The 26,611-nt window shown below is 43.8% G+C and overlaps 1 protein-coding gene across 4 annotated transcripts in view; it reads right to left on the reverse strand.

Moving 5' to 3' along the window:
- Positions 1-352: 352 nt before the first annotated feature.
- The window catches only part of LOC141258718 (uncharacterized), an 83,282-nt gene continuing 57,023 nt past the window's right edge, over positions 353-26,611 (reverse strand). For 2 of the 4 annotated variants that reach the window (XM_073673749.1, XM_073673750.1), the window contains exons 3-7: positions 23,667-23,843; positions 11,772-11,963; positions 11,504-11,668; positions 7,098-7,221; positions 353-6,665 (exon numbers count right to left, since the gene is read on the reverse strand). In XM_073673749.1, the coding sequence (XP_073529850.1) occupies positions 4,828-6,665; positions 7,098-7,221; positions 11,504-11,668; positions 11,772-11,963; positions 23,667-23,843 (2,496 nt within the window). In that variant the 3' untranslated portion in view covers positions 353-4,827. The remainder of the gene's footprint in view (positions 6,666-7,097; positions 7,222-11,503; positions 11,669-11,771; positions 11,964-23,666; positions 23,844-26,611) is intronic. The other 2 variants (XM_073673751.1, XM_073673752.1) reach the window with 2 other exon arrangements.

Genomic DNA, 26,611 nt, shown 5'->3' on the forward strand with positions numbered 1-26,611 from the left:
CAGGCATGTGGAGGCCACACACAATACTGAGCCTCATTGTGACTTGTTTTAAGGACATTACATCAAAGTTGGATCAGCCTGTAGTGTGTTTTTCCACTTTAATTTTGGGGGAGACTCCACATCCAGACCTCCATTGGTTAATAAATGTGATTTCCATTGATGATTTTTGTGTGATTTTGTTGTCAGCACATTCAACTTTCTACAGAACAAAGTATTCAATGAGAAGATTTCATTCATTCAGATGTAGTATGGGTTATTTCAGGGGTCCCTTTATTTTTTTGAGCAGTGTATAATACATTGCTTTCTGGTAGCGTATGGCTTCGGGGAAGGCACGACTACAGAACAAAAGAAACACAACTATTACATTTTATATTTACTTCAAAAGGGAGGCAGTGTTTATGAAAAATATACAAAAGGTTTTACAAAAGGAGACAATACAGTACAGAATATACAGTTACACAAAATAAATGGGATTAAAGAAGAACTTACTATACAGATCGCAGAGACGATTCAGTTTAGCTGGAGGGAAGCACTCAAATGTCCGTTCCACAAATGTGACCCCTGCTTACACATAAATCTGTAACTTCCAGCATGAGTATGGATCAATCTTCAGTTGGTTCTTTAATGCCGAAGGGGGGATCTGCCCACAAACTCCCCTGTGATGACCTCACGTGGGTTGGTCCCCGTCCTTCATGGTTTTATTAAAATCTCATTTTTTAGATAACTTCTCGCTGGTTGATTGCATAAGTTCGCAAGTGATACTATATATTTTATGACAAAATTTACCTTTCTTTAGAGACTACACATGGCATAGCTGCGGTCTGTTATTTTGGTACTTTTGCGCCACAGCTCTCGGGAAGGGCTCACAGATCCGTAAAAATATGCATATTGTTCTTTAGCTGACCCTGCTGCTAAAAATATATGTCCCATTATTATCAGAAGTATAGAACTTCCGATATTTCATACTTCGTGTCGGTTCCAGCGAGACTGCAGATTGAACACATAAGCAAATGGAGATGTCTTGGTGTGATGTAGGACTCCTTCGAAGTGTAAGAGCTGCATCCTCCTCACCCAGGTGTATATTCACCACCCGTCTCTCCATTTGGTATGTTAATTAGCCTGGACACTTGGTGGCTCCTGCTATTTGCATAGCAACAGTTCCTCTACTCTGACAGATGGTAGATAGGAGAGGGGGAATGAGGGGTTTGGAGAAATTCTTAATATTTTCTATGACATGGACATTTACCTGAAATTGCTGTATTACCTTGGATGTAAGGAATAAAATATTAACCTGCCTAGGTGATTATTAAAAATCCACAAACTCAGATCTTCACAACGTCTGATGCCCATGGCATAGAATGTGTCAACTGTTCTGCAGACTCACCCATCTGTGCTTCCCTACAGTCAGTTGGGTGGTTGGACAGTTGTGACGCAGGGGGAAGCAAGGGTAATTGGGGGGCCACCTCTGTGGACTGTACTGTGTGTGATGTTGAGGAAGAGGAGAGGCCACTTGAAACAGTGCTTGCGATCCACTGGAGCACATGCTCTTTCTGGTCCTCATCAACAAGGCGTACTGCTGTGCAGCTGCCAAAGAAAGGGAGTGGTGTAGCCCGTCCAGTAACAGAAGTTGTTAATGGTCTTTGGATAGGACCTGACAGTGTTGATTCACTAGTGCTTTCACCAACATTAACACCTACCCCATGTATACCTTAAACACCAAGCCTATTCCCTCTTCCACCACGACCTGTTTTCCCACTTATGTTGCTCAGATAGTGTGGTAGGAGCACGCTATTAGCAACAAAAAAATTAAGATTTTTTTACTCTGCACCAACTCTGCATACAGCTGAATTTCAGCGGCACTAAATGACAAGGTGAAATATGGCTTGCTGTATCACGTTAGCAACTCGAAAAAGTATATTTTTTTTGTGTGGATGAGGCCAGTATAATATAGAAGATATGCTCCAAACTGAGATCTCCCCTACTATATCACGTTAGTAACATTAGAAAGTATTTTTTTAGCGTGGATGAGGCCTGCATCACAGAGATGATATGCTCCAAACAATTTCAAACTGAGATCTCCCCTACTGTATAACGTTAGTAACATAAGAAAGTTTTTTTTTAGTGTGGATGAGTCCTTTATAACATAGAAGATATGCTCGAAACAATTTCAAACTCAGATCTAGCCTGCTGTCTCACATTTGTCACCGATTTTTGCCGATTTTAAGAAAAAATGCTTGTGTTTCCGATGACGAATCCGAATGTGCTATATTCGTGCCGAATTTGAAATTGGCGATTGTTTTTGAACATATTCGCTCATGTCTAGTCATTAATAAAGAGGTTAAAAATAATCAGTCCTAGCACAGATCCCCACGGTCCCCACTGCTCCCGGTACAGATCCCCGCGGTCCCCACTGCTCCCGGTACAGATCCCCGCGGTCCCCACTGCTCCCGGTACAGATCCCCGCGGTCCCCACTGCTCCCGGTACAGATCCCTGCAGTCCCCACTGCTGACTATATCCCATTTAGAGAACGTACCATTTATGATGACTCGGTTTCCTGTCATTTAGCCAATTCCTGACCCATCTGCATATAGTTCCCCCCAGTCCTGGCTTCTGGAGCTTCAGTATAAGGCTGCTATATGATACGGGATCAGAGTCCAGATAAATCACATCTGCTGCATTACCAACATCCAGATCTGCACTCACCTCCTCATAGACCCGACATGTTGTCAGACAAGACCGATCCTTCATCAATAAGTGCTGTTTATCATTTATTATATTATTCTCCGTGATATAACTCTGCAGTTCATCTCTTATGATGCCCTCATATATGTCACACACTACTGATGTCAGACTTACCGGACGGTAGTTACCTATAGCCACCTTCTTACCTTTCTTAAATATCGGTACCACATCAGCCTCCTCCAATCCTGTGGCACTACCCCTGTTACCAGAGAGTCTAAGAATATGAGATACAGTGGTCTGTCAATTACTGACCGCAGCTCTCTCAGGATCCGTGGATGAATGCCATCTGGGCCGGGGGATTTGTCAATGTTTAATTTGCTCAGATGCAGGTGTACTACTTTTTGTGTTAAACTAGTTATATCAGGTGGTGAACTTTGATTTCTGCCTTGTTGAAAGATCCCTGGAACAGACAGTTCGTTGGTGAACATGGATGAAAAGGGCCTGCTTAATATCTCAGCCTTTTCTTTGTCCTCTACAATTATCTTATTATCTTTTAAGGGGCTAATGCCCTCTGTTTCTTTTTTTTGGCATCAATGTATTTCTAAATTCCACTTTAATGGAATGCAGGTGTGGGTTATATACACCCCTGAACAAAGAAGGCTCTGTTCTAAAAAGCAAGGAACTGTTTTCAGGTATTTTGTCATAAATCTGGTTAGGTATCTGGGTATGATTCAGTTTCTCAGGCACTTGGAATGTGAACCTGATTTCCCACAATACATACACATATGTCTGGTCCAGAAATCTGGCCGGAATAGTGCCTGCTAAAATTTTTGTTACTCAAACCATTGGTTCATGTGGACAATCTACCATGTGTAATGGTGCACAGGAGCAGCACACGTACGTATAGCGCACTCGTCTGAACAAACCCTTGGAGAACTAATCACGGAGCCCGTCAGGAGGATTGACACTCGGCTTATTAAAAAGAAATATAACGGATTACAGCAGATATTGTTAAGGTCTTCAATGCTTTATTTCCTAATGATTAAAATATTGTTAAAATATCCATGATGGTGAGTGGGAAGGTTCACTCTGGCGCGTTTCTGGTTACCGCCCTTAGTCAGAGTGAATCAGGGAATCATGGGATAAACCATTCATAACAACCAACCACCAATCATGAGACCCACGGAAAACCAGGTGGACATAGAAATATAAATGCAAAAAAAAGTCAATTAATACAGCGCTATATAGAATATACAAAAAATCATAGAGTACAATATCAATACTAAATGTCAGTAATTAAGAGCAGTATCATTTTTATAATTCATTCCTTTTGGTGCCTTCGTGTCCAACCTAATCCTGAATGTCTTCCTCAATAACAGTTTTTCCCTCAGCCTCCTCCTCTATCTGGACGATTAACTCTCTCAATTCCAAAGAATGTGAGACTTTGGATGGTCCCATTACGTGTCTCCAAAAAATGTCTAGTTACCCCTGAATGTGTCCTGTTACTGTTAATGTTTTGTAGATGTTCCGATATTTTTTTTCAATTTTCGGCAAGTGCATCCACATATTTAAGGTTGCATGAACTGCATTGTACGCAGAATACAACATAATTGGTGTTACAATTAATACGGGAATTCATATTCCAGATGTCATTGATTTTTTGTGTTTTATGTGGAAATAGACACGTTACATTTAGTGCCTGCAGACTTGGAAAAAAAAAAGCTGTTGTAAACTGTGATACATACTGGCGGACAACATATTACTATGGGGAACGCTTTCTTTTATCAACATTAAATTATCAGGAAGCGAGAGCTGCGGCTGACCACTCACTTCCCGGTAATTACTTATATGTCCGGAATCGGGGACAGTGACGCCGGCGCTGACTGGGCGTAGGGGTCATGTGATGTAACAACCTCACATGAGCCCCGGGAGAGCGAGGGCCGACACCGCTGAAATGGCGCTGACACGGAAGGTGTGTTATTATTTTAGAGGGGGCAAACATTCAGATTGAGAAGGGGTTGCCCGAGTAGTGGACAACCCCTTTAATGTCTACACAACATTTTTGACTTTCAAAACAAAAACAATGATATATTCTTTGTAAAACTAGAAAAAAATGTTGTAAATATTTGTAAAAATGTTTCATATTAAATAGTAAAACAGCTTCCCCCCAGTGTGCGACTTCTCTGATGACTATGGAGCTTGTCTTTGCTAATAAAGCATTTCCCACATTCGGAGCATGAATACGGCTTCTCTACTGTGTAACTTCTCTGATGTTTGACCGGAAATGATTCGTTTATAGAAACATTTTCCACACTCTGAACATGAACTTTCTTATGTCTGAGAAGACTTGATTCATATATAAAACAGAGCCCACATTCGCTACATGTAACCGGATTCTCTCCAGTGTGATCTCTTTGATGAACACTTAGCAAAGCTTCAGTATGGAAACATTTCCCACATTCTGAACATGAATACGACTTTACTTTTGTGTGCACTTTCACGTGACTAATAAGATGTGATTTACTCATAAATAATTTCCCACATTCTGAACATGAATATGGCTTCTCTCCTGTGTGAATTCTCTCATGCTTAATAAGACCTGATTTATGTTTAAAACTTTTCTGACATACTGAACATGAATACGGCTTCTCTCCTGTGTGAACTCTCTCATGCTTAATAAGACTTGATTTTATAGTAAAACATTTTCCACATACTGAACATGAATACGGCTTCTCTCCTGTGTGATTTCTCTTATGTGTAATAAGACTTGATTTTACAGTAAAACATTTCGCACATTCTGAACATGAATACGGCTTCTCTCCTGTGTGAATTAACCTATGCACAGCAATATTTGATTTTGTATTAAAACTTTTATCACATTCTGAACATGAATACGGCTTCTCTCCTGTGTGAACACTCTTATGCTCATTAAGAGATGATTTATTTACAAAACATTTCCCACATTCTGAACAAGAGTGCGGCTTCTCTCCCGTGTGAATTTTTTCATGTTTATTAAGACTTGATTTATATGTATAACTTTTCTGGCATACTGAACATGAATACGGCTTCTCTCCTGTGTGAATTCTCTCATGTTTAACAAGATATGACTTTATAATAAAGCATTTCCCACATTCTGAACATGAATACGGCTTCACTTTGTGAATTCTCTCATGTGCAACAAGATCTGATTTACCTTTAAAACATTTTCCACAATCTGAACATGAATACGGCTTCTCTCCTGTATGAATTCTCTTATGTTTAACAAGATCTGATATATCTTTAAAACATTTTCCACATTCTGAACATGAATACGGCTTCTCTCCTGTGTGAATTCTCTTGTGTATAACAAGATATGATTTACCTTTAAAACATTTTCCACATTCTGAACATGAATATGGCTTCTCTCCTGTGTGAATTCGCTCATGTGTGATAAGAATAACTTTGAGTGAAAAACATTTTCCACATTCTGAGCATGAATACGGCTTCTCTCCTGTGTGACGTCTCTGATGTCTAACAAGGTCTGATTTACCTATAAAACTTTTCCCACATTCTGAACATGAATAAGGCTTCTCATTTTTGTGTCTTTTTTTGTGTAAAACAAGATTTGATTTGTTTAGAAAACACTTCCCACATTCTGAACATGAATGCGGCTTCTCTTCTTTATGTTTTCTCTGATGTCTAAAGAGATGATATTTGCCTGAGAAGGATTTCTTACATTCTGAACATGAATACGGCTTCTCTCCTGTGTGTATTCTCTGATGTCTCATAAGATGATAATTATCTGAAAAGCATTTCTTACATTCTGAACATGAATACGGCTTCTTTCTTGTGTGACTTCTCTTATATTTAACAAGATGTTCTCGATGTACATTAGGGGTAATGAGGTTTTCTCTTGAGGACTGACACGGGATATCTTCATCTTTTACATTATATTTTATCGATAACATCACATTTCCTCCAGGATGATCACTTGCATTCTCTGCTGGAAATAAAAATTGATTTCATTATTTTTTAAAATCACAACTATAAATGTAAAGGCCCCTCCATGTCCCACTGCTGATCCAGGGTGGAGGATCTACAAGAAATGTTATGGAATCCAATACACATTAAGGGCAAATCCCCCAATCATCACGGGAACAGAAGATGCAGAATATGAAATCCTCCTATGGTCCTTGCTTCCCCAGTACCTGTGTCTGAGAAGTTCTTATCAATCCTCAGAGGTAGTACAAAAGAGACCACTGAACTTCCAGACCACATCCAAGAGCAGACCTGCTCCTCTTCCATCATCAGTGCACATTCAGACACAGGCGAAATCATGTTACAACTACGGCCTGTGACAGCAGTGACATCTGCCAATGCCGACCACAGAAGCGGCCACAACACCCACAAAGAAATGACTGAGGTCTCCTCTTACCTGGTGACACCAGAGGCCGGTGCTCCTCCACCACAACGTCCTGATACTGATCCCAGTGTCTTTGTACATAATCCCACTCCTCCATGGAGAAATAGAGAGCGAGGTCCTGACACCGGAGAGGAACCTGACAACCAAAGAGAAGAACATCACCCAGAATCCTCCAGTGTATACTATATAATTTACCAGCAGTCTCCTCTCCGCTCATCACCCATAATCTTTCAGTGTATACCATAGGTCCCAATGGTTCCGGATTCGGCGGGAATGTCCCGATTTGAGGGCTCAGTCCCACGTCCCGGCACAGCTGTTCTCCGAGGTTTTATATATACTCACCTCTTCGATGTTTTCATTGCTCTATAGCTCCTCCTCCTCGGGGGGTGGGTCCGCTTGCTGCTCAGTGCATAAATTAAATTATATTACTCACATCTTCTCTTTCTCCTGTGATCACATCTCCTCAGGACTCAAACTCGCACCAAGTGGGATCTCAGTGTCCAGAGGCTGTAGCTCTAACCACTGAGCTACAGCTCTCAATGATAAACATAGGAGAATTTAGTGATCTTGACTCTACATTGCAGGCAATGAATCCAGAAGCAGCTCCTAAAAGTCCATAGAAATACATTGTGTATAACAATGTATTTTTATGGTGTCTTTATACTGAGGTGAAGAAAATGATTTTTTTTGGTCATATAAACGTAGTAAAACTAATGAGCAATTACAAAAATGTATTTTTTTCTGTGAGTCCCTGGTCTTGAACCCACAGCCTTAAACTATTATTGACACAGGGACCTTAAACCATTATTGACACAGGGACCTTAAACCATTATTGACACAGGGACCTTAAACCATTACTGACACAGGGAGTTAAGCTCTGATGATGTCATGGGAGCATTTTGTGTACTTGATCTGTACTGCAGCCTCTGACTACAGTCATCTTGTACTGATAAAAATACACTGCTGTGGACCACGTATGTATTTTTAATCTAGAGGGAGAATAAGAGATTTTTCCAGGCTATAAAATTGCTAAAAAATAATGTGAGCACTTGAAAAAAATATTGTCATTTTTAATGCGTTTTATAAAAAATAATGAACATCACAAATCAGCACATAACACGGACATATTTGGTGTCCCTGTAATCATAACAACCCCCACAACACAGCGATCAGATTATTCACGGGGATCAGTAAATGACGCAAAAAATGGCGTGATTGATATTTTTTCTCTATTAAACCTATAAAAAATTTAATAAAACTGTTATGGTGAGGCCGTGTTCACACGTAGCATAAATGCTGCATTCTTTCTGCAGGTGTCTGCACCACATGACGCAGTAACAACCTTCTCTGATTATTGCGTGCTTGTTGCTTTTATTTTATGCGTTTCTCCCTTATTTATCGCGACTTTGGGGCAGATATGAAGCAGAGATTTTAACGCTTTTTTAATAGTACAGAAAAGCTTTGATTTTGCGCTTAAAAATGCAGCGGCGTTTTCTTCTCTTCATGCGTTCAGCGGCGTCTTCAGACCACAAAGCGGAGATTTCATGGAATCACATCCACTTTGCTTTAGAATTTAGACCTTGTCACATGCAGCGTAAATGCTGCGTATTTTCTGCTACTTTTTAGGAACAAAAGTTCTGCTGTTTAACTGTCCGAGCAGCGTGGAGGTGACTTCATGAGACCTGCGCCAGCTATTAGGATTCAGCAAACAGTATTTTACATTATAAGTTAGTAGTTATCTAAAGTCTTGTCTCTCCACTTGTTCTTACAGGTGTTCTTCTTTTCCTTTACTTGCCTTTCCTGTTCCTTTTCTTCCCCTCCCACCTCTTCAGTTTTTTATATATAAAGGTATCTTATATGTGTATGGCAACCCCTTTCCAATGCTGTGCATACTAATCTTTTTCCTTCTATCCCTTTAATTTTTTCCTTTTGATTTTTCCCCCATTTTCCTTGATAAACCATATTTTTCCATCCCCCTTCTCATCCTTAACCCTCTCCACCCTTTATTTTGCCAATCTTTCATCCCTTTAAATTTAGCTTTTTGCTTTTATTTTGTTCTTGTTGCTTCTATATTACTGTGTATTTATACGTCTCCCCCTTTTTCTATATTACTTTGTATTTATAATGTCTCCCCCTCTTACTGTGTATTTATATTATGCATCCCCCCTTTTTCTATAGTACTGTATATTTATAATACGTCTCCCCCTTTTTCTATATATTACTGTGTATTTATATGTGTCCCCCCATTTTCCGCATTACTGTGTATTTATAATACGTCTCCCCTTTTTCTATATATTACTGTGTATTTATGTCTCCCACTTTTTCTATATTACTGTGTATTTATATGTCTCCCCCCATTTTCCGCATTACTGTGTATTTATAATACGTCTCCCCTTTTTCTATATATTACTGTGTATTTATGTCTCCCCGTTTTCTATATTACTGTGTATTTATATGTGTCCCCCCATTTTCCGCATTACTGTGTATTTATAATACGTCTCCCCCTTTTTCTATATATTACTGTGTATTTATGTCTCCCCCTTTTTTTATATTACTGTGTATTTATATGTCTCCCCCCATTTTCCGCATTACTGTGTATTTATAATACGTCTCCCCCTTTTTCTATACATTACTGTGTATTTATGTCTCCCCCTTTTTCTATGTTACTGTGTACTTATATGTCTCCCCCCATTTTCCGCATTACTGTGTATTTATAATACGTCTCCCCCTTTTTCTATACATTACTGTGTATTTATAATATGTCTCCCACCTTTTTCCACATTACTGTGTATCTATATGTCTCTCCCTGTCAGGAACGCCAGCGAAGACACCAGGGAGATCACACAATATCTCAACGCTGTCGTAACTCTGTCAAGAATTCACAGGACTGAGCAGGGATTCGCAAGCACACAATCCCGATTACTCACTAAGTAGCTATCGGCAAGTGAGCAGAAAGCGTATGGCGTCACACCTCCGGATTCCAACGCATGGAATATGTGTGTACCCCGTACGGTTAGTGCCAGCTTCACGATAACCCAATTAATATTATTCGCTGCCACCACTGGCCGAGTTTGAACTATAATACAGGCCGGTTCGGATAGCTCCGTATTGAGTAGTCGGGTTCGTGTGCTCGCGAACCCCTGAAGAAATCCTGACAGAGTGACGGCAACGGTGAGATATTGTGTGATCTTCCTGGTTTTGTCGCTGTGACGTCCCTGACACCAACTGTCCTGGACACAGTGGACAGTCCCGGATTTAGCCCTGCAGTCTCGAGTGTCTGCTGAATGTCCCTCACGACCAGTGCCCCTCTGACAACTCCTCCTGCTGGGAGAGAAAGAAATGGTAAATGGGAGTGGATTGAGGGTATGTCCAGGGGCATGGCCAAAATTTGCCGCACGATGTGTGCCTCTTTGTTTTCTTCAAAGAATTAGAGGTATCGTATACTGTATAATCTCCCAGCAGTCTCCTATCCGCTCATCACCCAGAATCCTCCAGTGTATACTGTATAATCTCCCAGCAGTCTCCGCTCCGCTCATCACCCAGAATCCTCCAGTGTATACTGTATAATCTCCCAGTAGTCTCCTCTCATCACCCAGAATCCTCCAGTGTACACTGCATAATCTCCCAGTAGTCTCCTCTCATCACCCAGAATCCTCCAGTGTATACTGTATAATCTCCCAGCAGTCACCGCTCATCACCCAGAATCCTCCAGTGTATACTGTATCACATCCCAGAAGTCTCCTCTCATCACCCAGAATCCTCCAGTGTATACTGTATAATCTCCCAGCAGTCTCCCCTCATCACCCAGAATCCTCCAGTGTATAATCTCCCAGCAGTCTCCTCTCATCACCCAGAATCCTCCAGTGTATAATCTCCCAGCAGTCTCCTCTCCACTCATCACCCAGAATCCTCCAGTGTATACTGTATAATCTCCCAGCAGTCTCCTCTCATCACCCAGAATCCTCCAGTGTATACTGTATAATCTCCCAGCAGTCTCCTCTCATCACCCAGAATCCTCCAGTGTATAGTCTCCCAGCAGTCTCCTCTCATCACCCAGAATCCTCCAGTGTATAATCTCCCAGCAGTCTCCTCTCATCACCCAGAATCCTCCAGTGTATACTCTCCCAGCAGTCTCCTCTCATCACCCAGAATCCTCCAGTGTATAATCTCCCAGCAGACTCCGCTCATCACCCAGAACCCTCCAGTGTATAATCTCCCAGCAGTCTCCTCTCATCACCCAGAATCCTCCAGTGTATACTGTATAATCTCCCAGCAGTCACCTCTCATCACCCAGAATCCTCCAGTGTATAATCTCCCAGCAGTCTCCTCTCATCACCCAGAATCCTCCAGTGTATACTCTCCCAGCAGTCTCCTCTCATCACCCAGAATCCTCCAGTGTATAATCTCCCAGCAGTCACCTCTCCGGTCAGCAGCTCAGTGATCTTGGTGGTGAGCTCTAGGATCTTCTTCTCTGGTGTCGGGGAGTGCGGGGCTTCTGTGATGGGGCTCTGGATCTGGCTCCGTCCTCCGGACACACAGGGGGTCACACGGTCACCGGACGTCTTCTTCACCACTGTGTGCTCCTGTGTACAGGGAGAGACGCTGATCACCACATAGATTGTAGTCATCTTCCATCTTTCCTGTTATAGTAATAGAGATAAGAGTGATCTCATGTCAGACTCTCACCTTTCCCTGTAACAAGTCGATGATCTCCAGGGCGAGGAGTAATATTCCTGCAGTCATGTTGCTTTTGTCCTGGTCGATCCTCGGGGGGTCAGTTTTCATCCTGACGCCCTGGTACTGATCCTTCTGTCCTTCCATGTACTCCCACTCTTCCATGGAGAAATAGACAGCGGCATCCTCACACCTGACAGGAACCTGACACACATACAGTTAGCTACAGAAATCTTTACCCAGTGACACATCTACGTGATTTCAGCTCTGCAGGCTGATATTCTACTATTTTGGATGTAAAATAAAACAACTGAGATGTAATTGAAGTGGAGACTTTCAGGTTTAATTAAAGGGGCTGAACAGAAATCTCCTGGGAAAGATTTAGGAATTGCAGCCATTTTTTCTACAAAGCCTCCGCATTTTGGGGCCTCAGATTAATTGGACAAATTCATTTCCCATAAATAAAATGTTAATCTTTAATCCTTTGAAGAGAATCCTTGGCAGCAATGATGGCCTGAAGTCTTCTGGAGGCCATGGACGTCCTCATCGCTGGGCTCCTCCGGTGTGAGGCTTTGCAGCAATGACGGCCTGAAGTCTGGAGGCCATGTCCATCACCATCCCTAGTCTCCTCCGGTGTGAGGCTTTGCCCTTTTTACTGCAGTGATTTCAGTTGTCTCTTGTTTGTGGCTGTGAACACACGGGGTCTTCCGTGGGCGTAACGCTACTCAGACAACACAGGGTGAGAGTAAAACGCCGTGGTAATACTTTATTGAACCACAAAGTGGACAATAAACATACAGAACAGTTCCAGGAAATACCCAAGATGGTACAACATTACACAGTCTCACCCTTCCTTCTCTGCCCACATGGGATAAAACAGCTGCGACTTTGGAGACTTCCAGGGCCAACTACCTCAACCAGTGGCCCCCCACTTCTGGTGGGCCCCCACAGAGAGAAGGTAGCGGCAAGCTTAGGAAGCTAGCAGTCCATTAAGGCACAAGACCAGGAGACCTGGGGGTCCAAATCTGGCCTCTCCGAGAGTTTCCAAGGGGCCAGGCGACTGGTCGGTAACCCCTGGCACCTCCAAATGTCTCTGTAGGTTCTAGGCCACTGGTGGGTCCCTCCTAGCAACCCCAAAACATATCCATGGGGCCAGGTGACTTCTTCGTCCTCTCCTGGACTCCCCAAAAGTATCCATGTCTCTCTGATGGTTAATGGAGCAGATCCGAATCTTTCTAGTCAGGGCCGTTACCTTTAGACTAGAATCATGTAAAATACAAATCGGTGTCTCTTTGGGTAATGCCATGCAATCCATCAACTTTCCTAAAGGATGTTTCTCATTCTCCTTGTAAAGTCTTTCTGAATCTCTGTCCCAAGACTGATTCTGTCTCCAGCACTACAGACATCCCTGTTTATATTTACATCTGTGTGAGGTCATCAGGCACAGGTAAGAGGTAAAGGTGCAGGGCTCGAGTATCCACAACTCATCCCCCAAGATTGACTGGCAAACACCCTACAATGGTATTTAACATACATTTATTGTGTATTCATTGTCACCTTTATTTTATTGATATATATGTAACCATTTCATGCACCCCTTTGAGCATTTCACATATTTCAATCCATTGATTTTTAATTCACCACACATATAATGAGTTATATATTTTTCCACACATTTACATATATCCTAAACACAATCTTTTTCACATACGATCCTTCAATATATCATAAAATCCTCTCAGCACATTTATTCATATATATTCACACATCGCTTATTTAATTTATACAAATGACCCATGTTATTGTGTCTTAAAACAGTTTTATTTTTGCACATTTATAAATTCAGACTAGTTTTGGTATACTCTGTTCGGCACTGACCTTTCCACATGTTCCCTGCAGTGTAGATGGGTGCGCGCATGTACGATAGACTAGCTTCCTGGTTCTTCCCGACATGGACAATGTGACCGGTGATGTTTGTGTTGCTACGCAACCCAGCGCTTGCGGGTCACGGACCATGAACGGAAGTCCACACTTCTTAGGAAGTAGTCGTCATCTGACATGCGCGCCGAGTACAATCTGACTTCCGGTCGGCGGCTATTGATTGAACAGCTGCAAGTGCTGTTCCGGTGATCAGCAACCCCTATATATAGCTTACATTACACATCTAACATTGTGCTCCCTGAAGAAGGCTGACGAAACGCGCGTCGGTGCGGCGGGTTGTCCGATTTGTTTACTTCCCTATTTCACCAGGTAATGGACATCATGGCAAACACTGTTCATGTGACCACATGTGGGTTAAGTTCATCCTGACCTACTAATGTGTGCTACTAACACCAATCTTATTCTCAATACACATTTTTGTGCCACTTTATTTTTTGGTCTGTTATAGCCACTGGGTCTAATATATATACTCCAGCCCCACACTCTTGTTTCAGTGTCTTGTGATCCATTTGCATTCTGACGATACCCACATTTTGTATATGAAGCTACTGGTGTTTTTCATTAAGTTTTTTTATTGTGTCATGACTTTATTCAATAAAGGTTAAATTTTATGATCTGATATACTCATTTTTCCTGCTTTTTGGATTAACATCCTATATTAAAGCTGTCGTTACATAATGGTATTTAACATATCTAGAAAACATTCATTGTTCTAGCTAGTCTATTTACATAGTCTGTATCACAGGGGCTCTTGTAAATACACATCATTGTTTCAGAATCAAAGAGCAGATAATATTCAGGGTTATACAAATAACAGTCTGTGTTAATCAACAAAAGAAGAACACAGATTAAAGAGTCAAAATAAAAATAAAGGTATGCTGCTCTTGCCATCAGAAAGTATGTCTGGCATAATAAAGATTTGATGCTGTATCGTCACATTGCCCCCCCAGTCTTTATTAGCCAGACATAATAGGATACCAATCATCCTTCTCCACTTATTGGAGACAGTCCATCAGCATGTCTTTAAGCACAGACACGAATGTAAGAGGTCTCATCTTAATTAGAACAAAACTCTGCATCATTCAGTTTGCTAAGAGCATATTCCACTTCTTCCTTGCAAATAAACTCCAAACGTAATTCACGAAAACAGACAGGTATCCATTGTGTCCACACATGCCGTCATCTGCATCCTGTGGTTCCTGAATTAAATCCGATGAGCGTCGGTGGCCTGGTATTCAATCCGTTAAAGCTGGCACAGCTCCTGTAGCTGCCGTTCCTTGTTGCTGTATATCTTCTCCGGTCCTCCTCCCAAGGCCGGGCTGATGGGGTTGGACATGGCAGTATCCGAAACCCGCTGTGTATGCCTCACCTATTGACTGCTGGGTCTGTCTACATGTCTCCCTGGTTGTAGAGCTCTGTGGACGGTGTGTGCTAGCACCACCAGTCCCCTGCAGCTCCCCAACTCTGCTGGGCTGAGTAGTATCCCACTGTTGCCAACAAAATGTGAAGACCCAGTGTATTTCGTGAGCGTAACGCTACTCACACAACACAGGACGAGGGTAAAACAGTGTGGCAATACTTTATTGTCTGCTTTGTGGTTCCATAAACACACAGAACAGTCACAGCAAATACCCAAGATGGTACAAAATTACACAGTCTCATCCTTCCTTCTCCACCCACCTGGGATAGAACAGCTGCAACTTTGGAGACTTCCAGGGCCAACTACCTCAACCAGTCCCCCCCCCAGCTCCTGGCGGGCCCCCACAGAGAGGAGGTTACGGCAAGCTTAGGAAGCTAGCAGTCCATCAAGTTACAAGACCAGGGGATTCAAGGGTCCCACCTTGGCCTCTTCGAGAGTTCCCATGGAGCCAGGTGGGCCCCTCCGGGCAACCCCAAAACAACATATCCATGGGGCCAGGTGACTTCTTCGTCCTTTCCAGGACTCCCCAAAAGTATCCATGTCTCTCTGATGGTTAATGGAGCAGATTCCAATCTTTCCAGTCAGGGCAGTTACCCTTAGGCTAGAATACAAATCTGTGTCTCTTTGGATGCCATGCAATCCCTCTACTTTCCTGAAGGATGTTTCTCATTCTCCTTGTAACGTCTTTCTGAATCTCTGTCCCAAGACTGATTCTGTCTCCAGCACTATTATTCTTTATTTATATATCGCCATTGATTCCATGGTGCTGTACATAAGCACTAAAAACATCCCTGTTTATATTTACATCTGTGTGAGGTCATCAGGCACAGGTAAGAGGTAAAGTGCAGGGCTCGAGTATCCACAGTTCATCCCCCAAGATTGACTGGCAAACACCCTACAATGGTATTTAACATATCTAGCAAACATTCATTGTTCTAGCTAATCTATTTACATAGTGGGCATCACATGGGCTCTTGTAAATACACATCATTGTTTCAGAATCAAAGAGCAGATAACATTCAGGGTTATACAAATAATAGTCTGCGTTAATCAACTAAAGAAGAACACAGATTAAAGAGTCAACATGAAAATAAAGGTATGCAGCTCTTGCCATCAGAAAGTATGTCTGGCATAATTAAGATTTTATGCTGTATTGTCACTATGAAGAATATTCAAGACAATCCCCTGTCAATTACTGTGTACTACGTGATGGTGATTACAGAGATTTCCATACACAGTGTAATCCCACTCTTTTGAATACACTGCAGCTTGCAAAGGAGGGGGTTGAGTAGCTAGGAGTGAGATCTCCCACAGCAGCTGCCAGCTACACAGGATGTCCCATCCCCCACCCCATGTGCTTCTATTGTTCAAGAAACATAATTCAACAGTAGTTATGGGAAAATTATACACACCAGTGATAAACAAACCAGATTTTTGGAAACTGGAAGGGAGAATTTCACCAGCCCTTTCTCCACCACCCAGCTAGAAAGGATAGGGAGATATGCAGCACAGCCTTTCAGAAGCCCCTAGGGCCACTGTGTTTGGTCTCCATGCATAGCAGGGGCCCAGCTGGATCCAATTACATCAGAACCAGCTCCCTAAGACAATCCAGTAAGGACGTGTAGCAGTTTTAGTTTTTAGAGTTGTAGCTGAGAAAGGCCAGGGGGAGGAGAGTTGAGCCCGCTTGGGGGCAGGAGTGGGCAGGTTCCAGAGAGTTTACCAGTTTCAGCAGCCCTGAGCCCATTGTCTTTGTTCCTGGGGAGGTCGTGCCATCAAGACGTGTGGGACAAGTCCATCAACTAAGTGAAGGCCCACAAACCTCCCATGTGGCAGCCCTTCCCCCGAAAGCCAGATCATCCATCTAAACCAGTAACTGACTTGTAAGAACTGATTTATACCTTTTGTACCCATGCTTTTGTGCTTGAAACTCTAACCACTGTATATGTATAGCCCTTATGTATATAGTGTATTTTTTAGTGTGCCCTTATGGTGATTAAATATATAATTTAATCTTGAGCTGTTCTTTCATTTTGATCCACGAGCCTTACACCTGTTGTTCGGTTCAACGATCACGCTACCGGGCTGGTTTCTAGCCCGATGTAGTCCGTTATATCAAACAGAAACTGGTGGCAGCTCTCCCAGGCCAACTAGGCTCTGCTTCACTGGAGCTAGTGAGCGAAGCCTCTCAACATGTCAGGGCTGGGGGCGAGTGTGGTGCCACGTCAGTGACTGAGTGGGCCACCTCTACCCACTCCCTGGTGCCTTCCTGTCCCGTGTGGACAGGGGGTGTCTGTGCATAACGTACCAACCTGACCTTATGCGTCCCTCAGGAGGGTGCGGAATGCCACCTAGGTGCAGAGGGCAGGTCTGTACCACGTGCTCCGTCTGACGTAATTGCGGGGTGTGGATTCATCACAAGAGGCGGCAACAGTGAGGTTCTGCGGGGTCCACCTGTTGCCGTTTCTTCCAGTCACAGCGGCTCTTTTTGCTTTTAGTTTTGTCTTTAGGCTGTGAAATGCGGCTCAATGGGGCTGAGATCTGGTGATGACTCGGCCATTGCACGTTTTTGCTTTCTCTGGATCTTTTGGGTCATTGTCCAGCTATTCTGTGAAACATCGTCCAATTAACGTTGCTGCAATTGGTTGGATCTGAGCAGAAAGTATCGCCCTGTACACACAGGATTCATGAAGTTGTTTCTGTCTTCAGTCACATCATCAATAACCACTAGTTACCTGCAGCCATTGGAATCCATGCATGCCCGCGCCATCACACCGCCTCCACCATGTGTTACAGAGGATGTGCTGTGCAGAGGATCAGGAGCCGCTGCAGCCTTCTCCAGACTTTCTTATTCACATCATTCTGGTACAGTCTGATCTTCTCGTTTTCTCTGCCGAAAGAATGCTTTTCCAGAACTAGGCGGCTTCTTTAGATGATTATGTCAAAGTCTATGGTTTTCACCCTGGGATTAAACCTCTTTATTTGCCATCATGAAGTCTCACATACATACTAGGAATCAGCTGAGACCTTTTATCTGCTTAATTGAAGATGGATTAACGAGAGAAAAGCCCATGCAATGCCTTACAAAGTTTCTGAGATATTTGTCCAATTACTTTTGGTTCCTTGAAAAAGAGGGAACTACATATTAAAGAGCTGTAATCCTAAACCCTTCCTCCAATTGCGATGGGAGTCCTCTCAAATTAAATCCGAGAGTGGGCACTGTAAGCCCAGATCTATACTATGATCGTACAAGCCAGGGCTGTGGAGTCGGTAAGCCACAGTTGCGACTCCGACTCCTGGATTTTATCAGGTTCCGACTCCGGCTCCGACTCCTTCATAAATGGCCAATTTGTAACAATAAATTTACTGTTGTAAAATATTAACATCATGCTTATTCAGTTTCTCACCATCATATAAGTAATCAGACCACTTAGAGCAAAAACTATATTTATTAGAATACAATTAGAATATAGCAAATAACTTTTATAAACTTTTATAAACTCTTGTAAGTAAATATGCAATAAACACTGTTATGCAGTTAATAAGAAGAAATCTATAAATTTGTCCTCAGAAAAAGTATTGCCTCTGTCAGATCCTCCTTCATGGATGCAATCAAATCTGATCTAATTATTTTGAGAGCAGAGAACAACCTCTCTACACTAACTTGGGTTGGTGGCAAAGCAGTAACCACTCGGGCACCATCTCTGACAATGTCAGGATACAGAGGAATCGCTTGTTGCACTGTTATTTTTGATGAACGGTCAAATTTCTCAATTTCTTTTAGTGCACATGAAAAATTCAGCTGAAATGTACTGGCTGTGTTCTTTGATGGGGATGACTCTTCTATGCGGGAACGCTTTGCACGGTCCTTGTGATCCAAATATTTTTCGAAATTAAATTCTTCATCAGTTGATGATGAGGGTGAAGATGTGGCAGGACGACCAAATTCTTCTTGTTCCTCCTGACTGTTCTGCAACCCTTTCATCCTTACTGCTATTTCACACGGAGCTTCTTTTCCTTTAGTTAGCTGTTGATCATCTAGAAGAATCCGAAGCATTGGGTCTACATAAACGGCTGCCAAAAGAAAGCTATTCTGTAATAGTAGCTCCTCTCCCCGTTTCATGGATGTAGCAGTGCCACTTGCAATTAACCCTCCTCTTTGGGACAGGCGAAACATCAGGTTCTTCCACTCCTTTAATACCTGGAGTTAAGTCCTCTGCTTGTCATTTTTTAGTCACTGTAAATGGGGGCTCTAGCAGTTTTTCCAGCTCAGTCACCTGATTCCACTGACTTTCATTTCGCGTCAGTTGAGGGTTAGCCATGTCTACAAGAAAGGTTTTCAGTTCAACCAAGCGCTGAATCATTAAGTAAGTACTGCCCCAGCGTGTGGCTTGATGAATAGTTGCCCCTTTTCCAGCACGTCTCTTCAAAATTGAGTCAACTTTAGGGGTTCTGGCAACAGTAGCCAATTTTCTCCCCTTGCCAATCAGTGCAGCAGCATGTCCTTCTTGCAGACTGTCTCTTATAGCCAGCTGTAGCGTATGCACAACACAGGGCATGTGATGAATGAAAGAACGGATTGACACCGTTTCAACAAGATCATCTAAACTATCATGTTGCTGTTCATCTGAAGCAACTTCAGTTTGCTCCTCAGTTACAATACTGTGTTCCTCCATTTCACACATTTCTGTGTCTGTGGACCCAGAATGTTCTTCTAGCTGCTGGTCACCATCATTACTCTCATTCATTAGCTTAATAGTACTTATCATATTTGAAGCATTGTCAGTTACGACAGAAAGAACTTGCTCTTTTTAAAGTTCATAGTCTTGCAGAACCTTTTCCACCAAGACCTGCAGAAACTCACTGGTGTGATGAGCTTTGGTGTCTTTTACTGCCAATGTCATGGTAACTATTTCATTTTTGTCACAAACAAATCGGACATTGATGGCAAAATAGTTCACTCTGTGACGTGTGCAGAAATCCATTTTAAGAAACAGAAAGCATCCCTTGAGAGTTTTTTTAAGTTCTTCCTTTTGTTTAAAAGCTTCTTCGATTACTAATTTTCTAATACTCTCTCTCTCCAGAGAAACACCAAGCTTGCGGGCCATTTCCCCATTCAGACACATAAAAGCTGGTCGTGAAAATAATGAAATAGGCACACTATCCTTTACAACAAGCTCTATGATCTGTTTTTTAAATGTATCTACTGTCATTGTCACAGTAACTTTGTCACTGACAAAATATCTTACAACTGATGGCTGCAAAGTTCTCTGCTCCTTTGTTTGGCTGGAAGAGCTGGGCACTGGTTCATTGGTTTGGATGCAGTCTTTCTCATCCACTGCTTTCAGTACTTCTGGATGAAAGCGCTGTAAATGTCTATTTAGATTAGAAGCTCCGGTAGGAGCATTTTTATCTTTGCCTGAATATGCACTGATCTTGGCTTCACAGCATTTGTTTTCGTCTGGATCATTTGTCATACACTGACAGACATAATATTTTCTATCTTGAGTGATGGTGAAATGTTCAAATACAGCTGATTTAATGTGATGCTTCTTTGACATTCTCAGGTTTTTAATTCTGCATTCACAATCCAAATGACAATTGTTTTTCCTAAAAACAATTGTACAAAATTATTGCCAGGTCGTACAACTGATATAGTGGTCAGTAATACTTTTATTCCTCATGTACTCACAGTTAACTGATGCAAAGTTTGTTGAAAGGATAATACTTCTTACAGTCTTCCTCTTCTGAGTAGCAGCTGTGAGATGCTTGGAAGACGCACACCTAGTAAACATTAGTCTAGAGGAGGAGTTTTACTACTAAGAATTTGCAACACATTTTCACTTTCAGTTTCATACATTGTAAGTAGGGGGGTTGGGGCAGCATGAGGTTAACCAAGTATAAGATTAGATAAGGGCACTGGAGAACAGTGACACACAAGAAGTAAGAAATGTCTATCTCCAGCAGAACTGCTTATCACTGTTGGTCATAGTTTGATAGAACATATATATTTGAGTAACATTTATAAAATTCATCTAAAAGTTCAATTATGAAATATTAATACATTTTTTTTAAAGCTGGAGTCGGAGTCGGTACATTTCTACCGACTCCGACTCCAACCAAAACTAACTCCGACTCCACGCCTCCGACTCAATTTCCACAGCCCTGGAACAAGCGTCCCTCTGTCTGAAGCCTCTATAGACTGTGCAAGCACGACACGCACTCAGGCTCCAGACAGAAGAACGCATCGAGCCGTTACAGGTAAGAGGAGTGCGTATGGCGCCGGGGATCGCGGTATGCGTAGACACTGAACGTATACCGCGATCTCTGGCGCCATACTTACATACTTACCTGACCGGAAGGAGCGTTGCCGCGGCGCCTCTCTTCGCCGGAGACCGGGGCAGAAGTGAAGGCGTTGGAATTGGCGCATGCGCATAACGCTATCCGGCGCCATTTTACTGAAGACACATTTGCAGTGCGTCTTCAGCAAGATGGCGCCGGACAGCACGGTATGAGCATGCGCGTACTCCGGCGCCACACTCCTCCCCCGGCAGAACAAGACACAGTAGCGCTGGAGCACAATGAAGAAAGGTGAGTATAAGTGTTTTAGGTTTTTTTTGTATGTGTGCAGCGTGAAAGGGATGAGGGGTGCCATACATACCAGGATTGGGGGGTGAGGGGGCCACACATACCAGGATTGGGGGATGAGGGGTACCATCCATACCAGGATTGATGGGTGAGGGTTACCATGCATACTAGGATTGGGGGGTGAGGGGACCATGCATACCAGGATTGGGGGGTGAGGGGTGCCATACATACCAGGACTGGGGGATGAGGGGGGCCATGCATACCAGGATTAGGGGGTGAAGGGACCATGCATACCAGGATTGGGGGTGAGGGGACCATGCATACCAGGATTGTGGAGTGAGGGGTGCCATACATACCGGGGTTGGGGGATGAGGGGTGCCATGCATGCCAGCATTGAGGATGAGGGGTACCATGCATACCAGGATAGGGATGAGAAGTGCCATGCATACCAGAATAGGGATGAGGGGTACCATGCATACCAGAATAGGAATGCGAATTACCATGCATACCAGGATGAAGGATGGGGTACCATGCATACCAGAATAGGGATGAGGGGTACCATTCATACCAGAATAGGAATATGTGGTGCCATGCATACCAGGATTGGGGGATGAGGAGTGCCATTCATACCAGGATAGGGATGAGGAGTGCCATGCATACCAGAATAGGAATGCGAGGTACCATGCACACCAGGATGAGGGATGGGGTACCAGGCATACCAGAATAGGGATTAGGGGCACCATGCATACCAGAATAGGAATATGTGGTGCCATACATACCAGGATTGCAGATGAGAAAGCCATGCATACCAGGATTGGGGGATGAGGAGGCCATACATACCAGGATTGGGGGATGAGGGATGCCATACATACCAGGATGAGTTGTACCATACATACCAGAATAGGGATGTGGGGTACCATGCATACCAGGATGAGGGATGGAATGCCATGCATACCAGGATGAGGGGTACCATGCATGCCAGAACAGGGATTAGGGGTACCATGCATACCAGGATAGGGATGAGGAGTGCCATGCATACCAGGATAGGGATGAGATGGCCATACATACCAGGATTGGGGATGAGAAAGCCATGCATACCAGAATGAGGGATTGGGTACCACACATACCAGGATTAGGGGATGGGGAGTGCCATGCTTACCAGAATTGGGGAATGAGGGATGCCATACATACCAGGATTGGGATGAGGGAGGCCATATATATCAAATTTGGGATGAGGGGGCCATGCATACCAGGATGAGAGATGGGGTGCCATGCATACCAGGATTGGGATGATGGGTGCCATGTATACCAGGATGAGAGATGGGGTGCCATGCATACCAGGATTGGGATGATGGGTGCCATGTATAGCAGGATGAGAGATGGGGTGCCATGCATACCAGGATTGGGATGATGGGTGCCATGTATAGCAGGATGAGAGATGGGGTGCCATGCATACCAGGATAGGGATGATGGGTGTCATGTATACCAGGATGAGAGATAGGGTGCCATGCATACCAGGATTGGGGATGGGGGGTGCCATGCATACCAGGATTGGGGATGGGGGGACCATGCATACGAGGATCCAGGATTGGGGGGTGAGGGGTGCCATGCATACCAGGACAGGGATGAGGGATGGGGTACCATGCATACCAGGATAGGGATGAGGGATGAGGGGTGCCATGCATAACAGGATAGAGATGAGGGCAGCACATAACAGGATGGGGGAACAGGATTGGGGAGCACAAATACCAAGATGGGGGCAGCACAAAGACCAGGATGTGGGCAGCATGGGAGACCATATACCAACAAAAATGCTCGCCACCCGTAGAAAGGGCTCAATAGCTAGTTGATTATATAACTGTCTTGTAAATGTCAAAACTTGTGTCACTGTCCAAATAATTCTGGACCTAACTGTATACCAACATCACCCAGAATGCTCCAGTGTATTTCCCAGCATTCACCTCTCCAGTCAGCAGCTCTGTGATCTTGTTGGTGAGATCTAGGATCTTCTTCTCAGGCATTGGGGAGTGCGGGGCTTCTGTGATGGGCCTCTCATTCCTGCTCCTTCTTCTGGATACGTGGTGATGGATGATGGGAGTCACACAGTCACCTGATGTCTTCTTCACTAATGTGCAATCCTGTAGAAGGAGATGAATATTACACGGAGGGAAACATAAGAGCAGGACATTTTATGTGTCGCCTCACCAGGTAGCCGCCCATCCATCTCAACAGGAGAGCTCATGTGGCACTCACTACCTGATTTACTCTTTGCTGTTTGGGAGGTCTAAGGACCCTCGCAGTTGGAGATCAATAGTCAACCGAAAGTTGCCTCCAGTGGTTTGGTGGTGGTGCTGTCTAGGCCGCACTGTCAGCAGTGAGGGGTGACATAGAAATACACAGGCAGACAGTGATACAGGAGACTCTTCTATGGAGTCCAACTTAGATATAGGAGCCAAGATAGAATCGGGAACAAGACCTGGTAACTTCTCAGAGAATAACTGGAATCCCTCTGAAAGACATCAGCTATACTAACAATGGGTGCCGCTTGCCAAAAAGTCTTCACCAGGTTCATCACTGGGGCTCTATCAGTAAGATCTATTTCAATAGGGAAGAGGATGAAGGGGGTCGATGTTGATGAGGAATCTCTTATGTAGAAAACCAAGTTTCTTCTCAGCAAAAGGAATTTAGTTTTGTGTAGACCAACAAAGTGACTGATTTGGAAGATCAATGTACATGAGTGAAAATTAGATGTACAGATCTTCCTGAGGGCCCGGAAGGTCAGGACTATATGATACTTATATCTGGACTGTATGATATATATATCAGGACTGTATGGGAGGGACACCTTACCCTTGTCCATATGAATTACATGGAGGAGTTAGGGGGAGAGATTACTTTGTTACTTGCGGTGGAGTTGGATTCTGCCAGTTGAGCGCTCCGGTCAGGGGAGGGATTCAGGAAAGTGATTGCTGGGTTTTGCTTTAAATTGAATTTAGGGGCTGCAGTGCAGCGCTGTTCACACTGAGCGGTAATGAGGCAGTGACCCAGGAAAAGTTAAAATCAAATGTCTTTATTCTCCAGAAACTCCCAAAGTAATGATAATTGGCATCCTCCGGATCGCAGCCGGGCCATCAAAGTACAGTCCGTTTCCAGACCTGCTGCCGTGGGCGACGGCACCCCCCTAACACTCTGAGGTGTGTCAGAGTTTTGCCTTCTTGGGCTCGGTGTTCAGGTCACACAGACCTGTATTGCAGGGCCTCCTGCTCTGAAGCCTGCAAACATCAAACTGACACATCCAAACCTTTGCTGAAGGTTTTGAAATGAGAACTGTGGACATGAGCCACATGCAAGACCCGAGCTGGAGGGAGTGGACCGCCCCACTGCCATCCTGTAGTCCACTCCAAGAATAAAAGCTTATGCCGGGTTTTACTAAATCTGGCTTGGTCAAATAGCTTGACCAAGTCCAAACTTACTTTTATTCTGCACTGCAACCACAGCTATGTCTGTGATTGTAATGCACTCCAGGGGGTTCAATATGCTTCTATGTGCATCCTGGGGGATACGTACCGTCCCTCACATATAATTCCCCTCACTGCCTCACAGGGCATGAAGCAGGTAGTTTTAGATATCAAAAGGTTTTAACTAAAACGAATGGAAATATTTTATAGAAACACATAACTGACTACAGAAACTACTGAGGTCGCTCAGGTCCTTGCAGTTTAGATCCAGAGATGCAGCTCTGCCAGATGGTGAGAGAGGAAAGGGGCAGAGACAACTCATCCCAACACCATGATCGTCAGGTGCCAAAGGGCTGCGATGGCTACTGGAGCCTAACAATATCCACTAGGTCGGACATGTACGGAAGCATGAAGTAGGGTCTAATTCGCAGTCGGTGTCTTACAAATGAGGGCCGACAATATCGCCGATGCAGCTGCACCGGGGCCCAGAGTTGGACCCTTGGAGGCAGGGGCGTACCACCCACAGCTGCAGATCACGGAGCCACTATGGGGTCCCTCAGTCAAGGGGTCCGATGCAGCTTGACACCAGACACCATATAGTTGAAACCAGAAGTTTCCATCCACTATATATAAAGACACATCTGCAGGTTTTTCTCAATATCTGACATGAAATCATAATAAACCTTTCCGGTTTTAGGACAATTAGGATTTTACCATAATGTTTAATATTAGCCCAATGCCAGAATAATGAGAGAGAGAGAAGGTTTAAGGCATTTTTATTACTTACTGCAGAGTCAGGAGTTTCCATACACTACGATTACTCTGCCTTTATACAATTCTGGACGGCCCATATGATGAGGTCGGGTGTTTGGAAGCTGCTGGTTTGTTTTTTTTTTTCAAACATCGGAGTTAATCAGTGACACACCTGTGGATGTATTTTAATGCACACCTGAAACACACTGCTTCTATGTGTAGCATCATGGGAAAGTCTAAAGCAATCAGCCAAGATATCAGGAAGACATCTCTAGACATTCCCCATTTATTATAGGAAGGGGGTGTTATGCACACGCCCGGGCTGAGCGGCGTGTGCGTGTGATAGTAGTGATTCCACTGGACCGTGCCGGAGAGTGAATGCCTGGAGGGGCGTGACTAAGTATTCACCCGATCCGACCAGGGTCGCACGACGGCATACGACGCCAGTGCACCAAGGAGGAACCGAGCAGAGGGACCAGGTGCTACTCCAGGACAGACCCCGGACACGGCTGTTGACCCACACAGGGGAATACAGGAACAGGCTGGTAGGCTGGCACACAGACTGGAGGGTATAGGCAGGCACGACTGGTGTGCAGGCAGGCGGATAAAGGCAAGCGCAGCTAGAGTGCAGACAGGGAGGCACTAGCAGGTAGGAACACAGGCGGGATAGGACCCAGTACACACTGGGACTCAGG

This window comes from Phyllobates terribilis, unplaced genomic scaffold (assembly GCF_046119375.1).
Source record: "Phyllobates terribilis strain yellow unplaced genomic scaffold, ASM4611937v1 Scaffold_3__8_contigs__length_932513732, whole genome shotgun sequence".
Lineage (NCBI taxonomy): Eukaryota > Metazoa > Chordata > Amphibia > Anura > Dendrobatidae > Phyllobates > Phyllobates terribilis.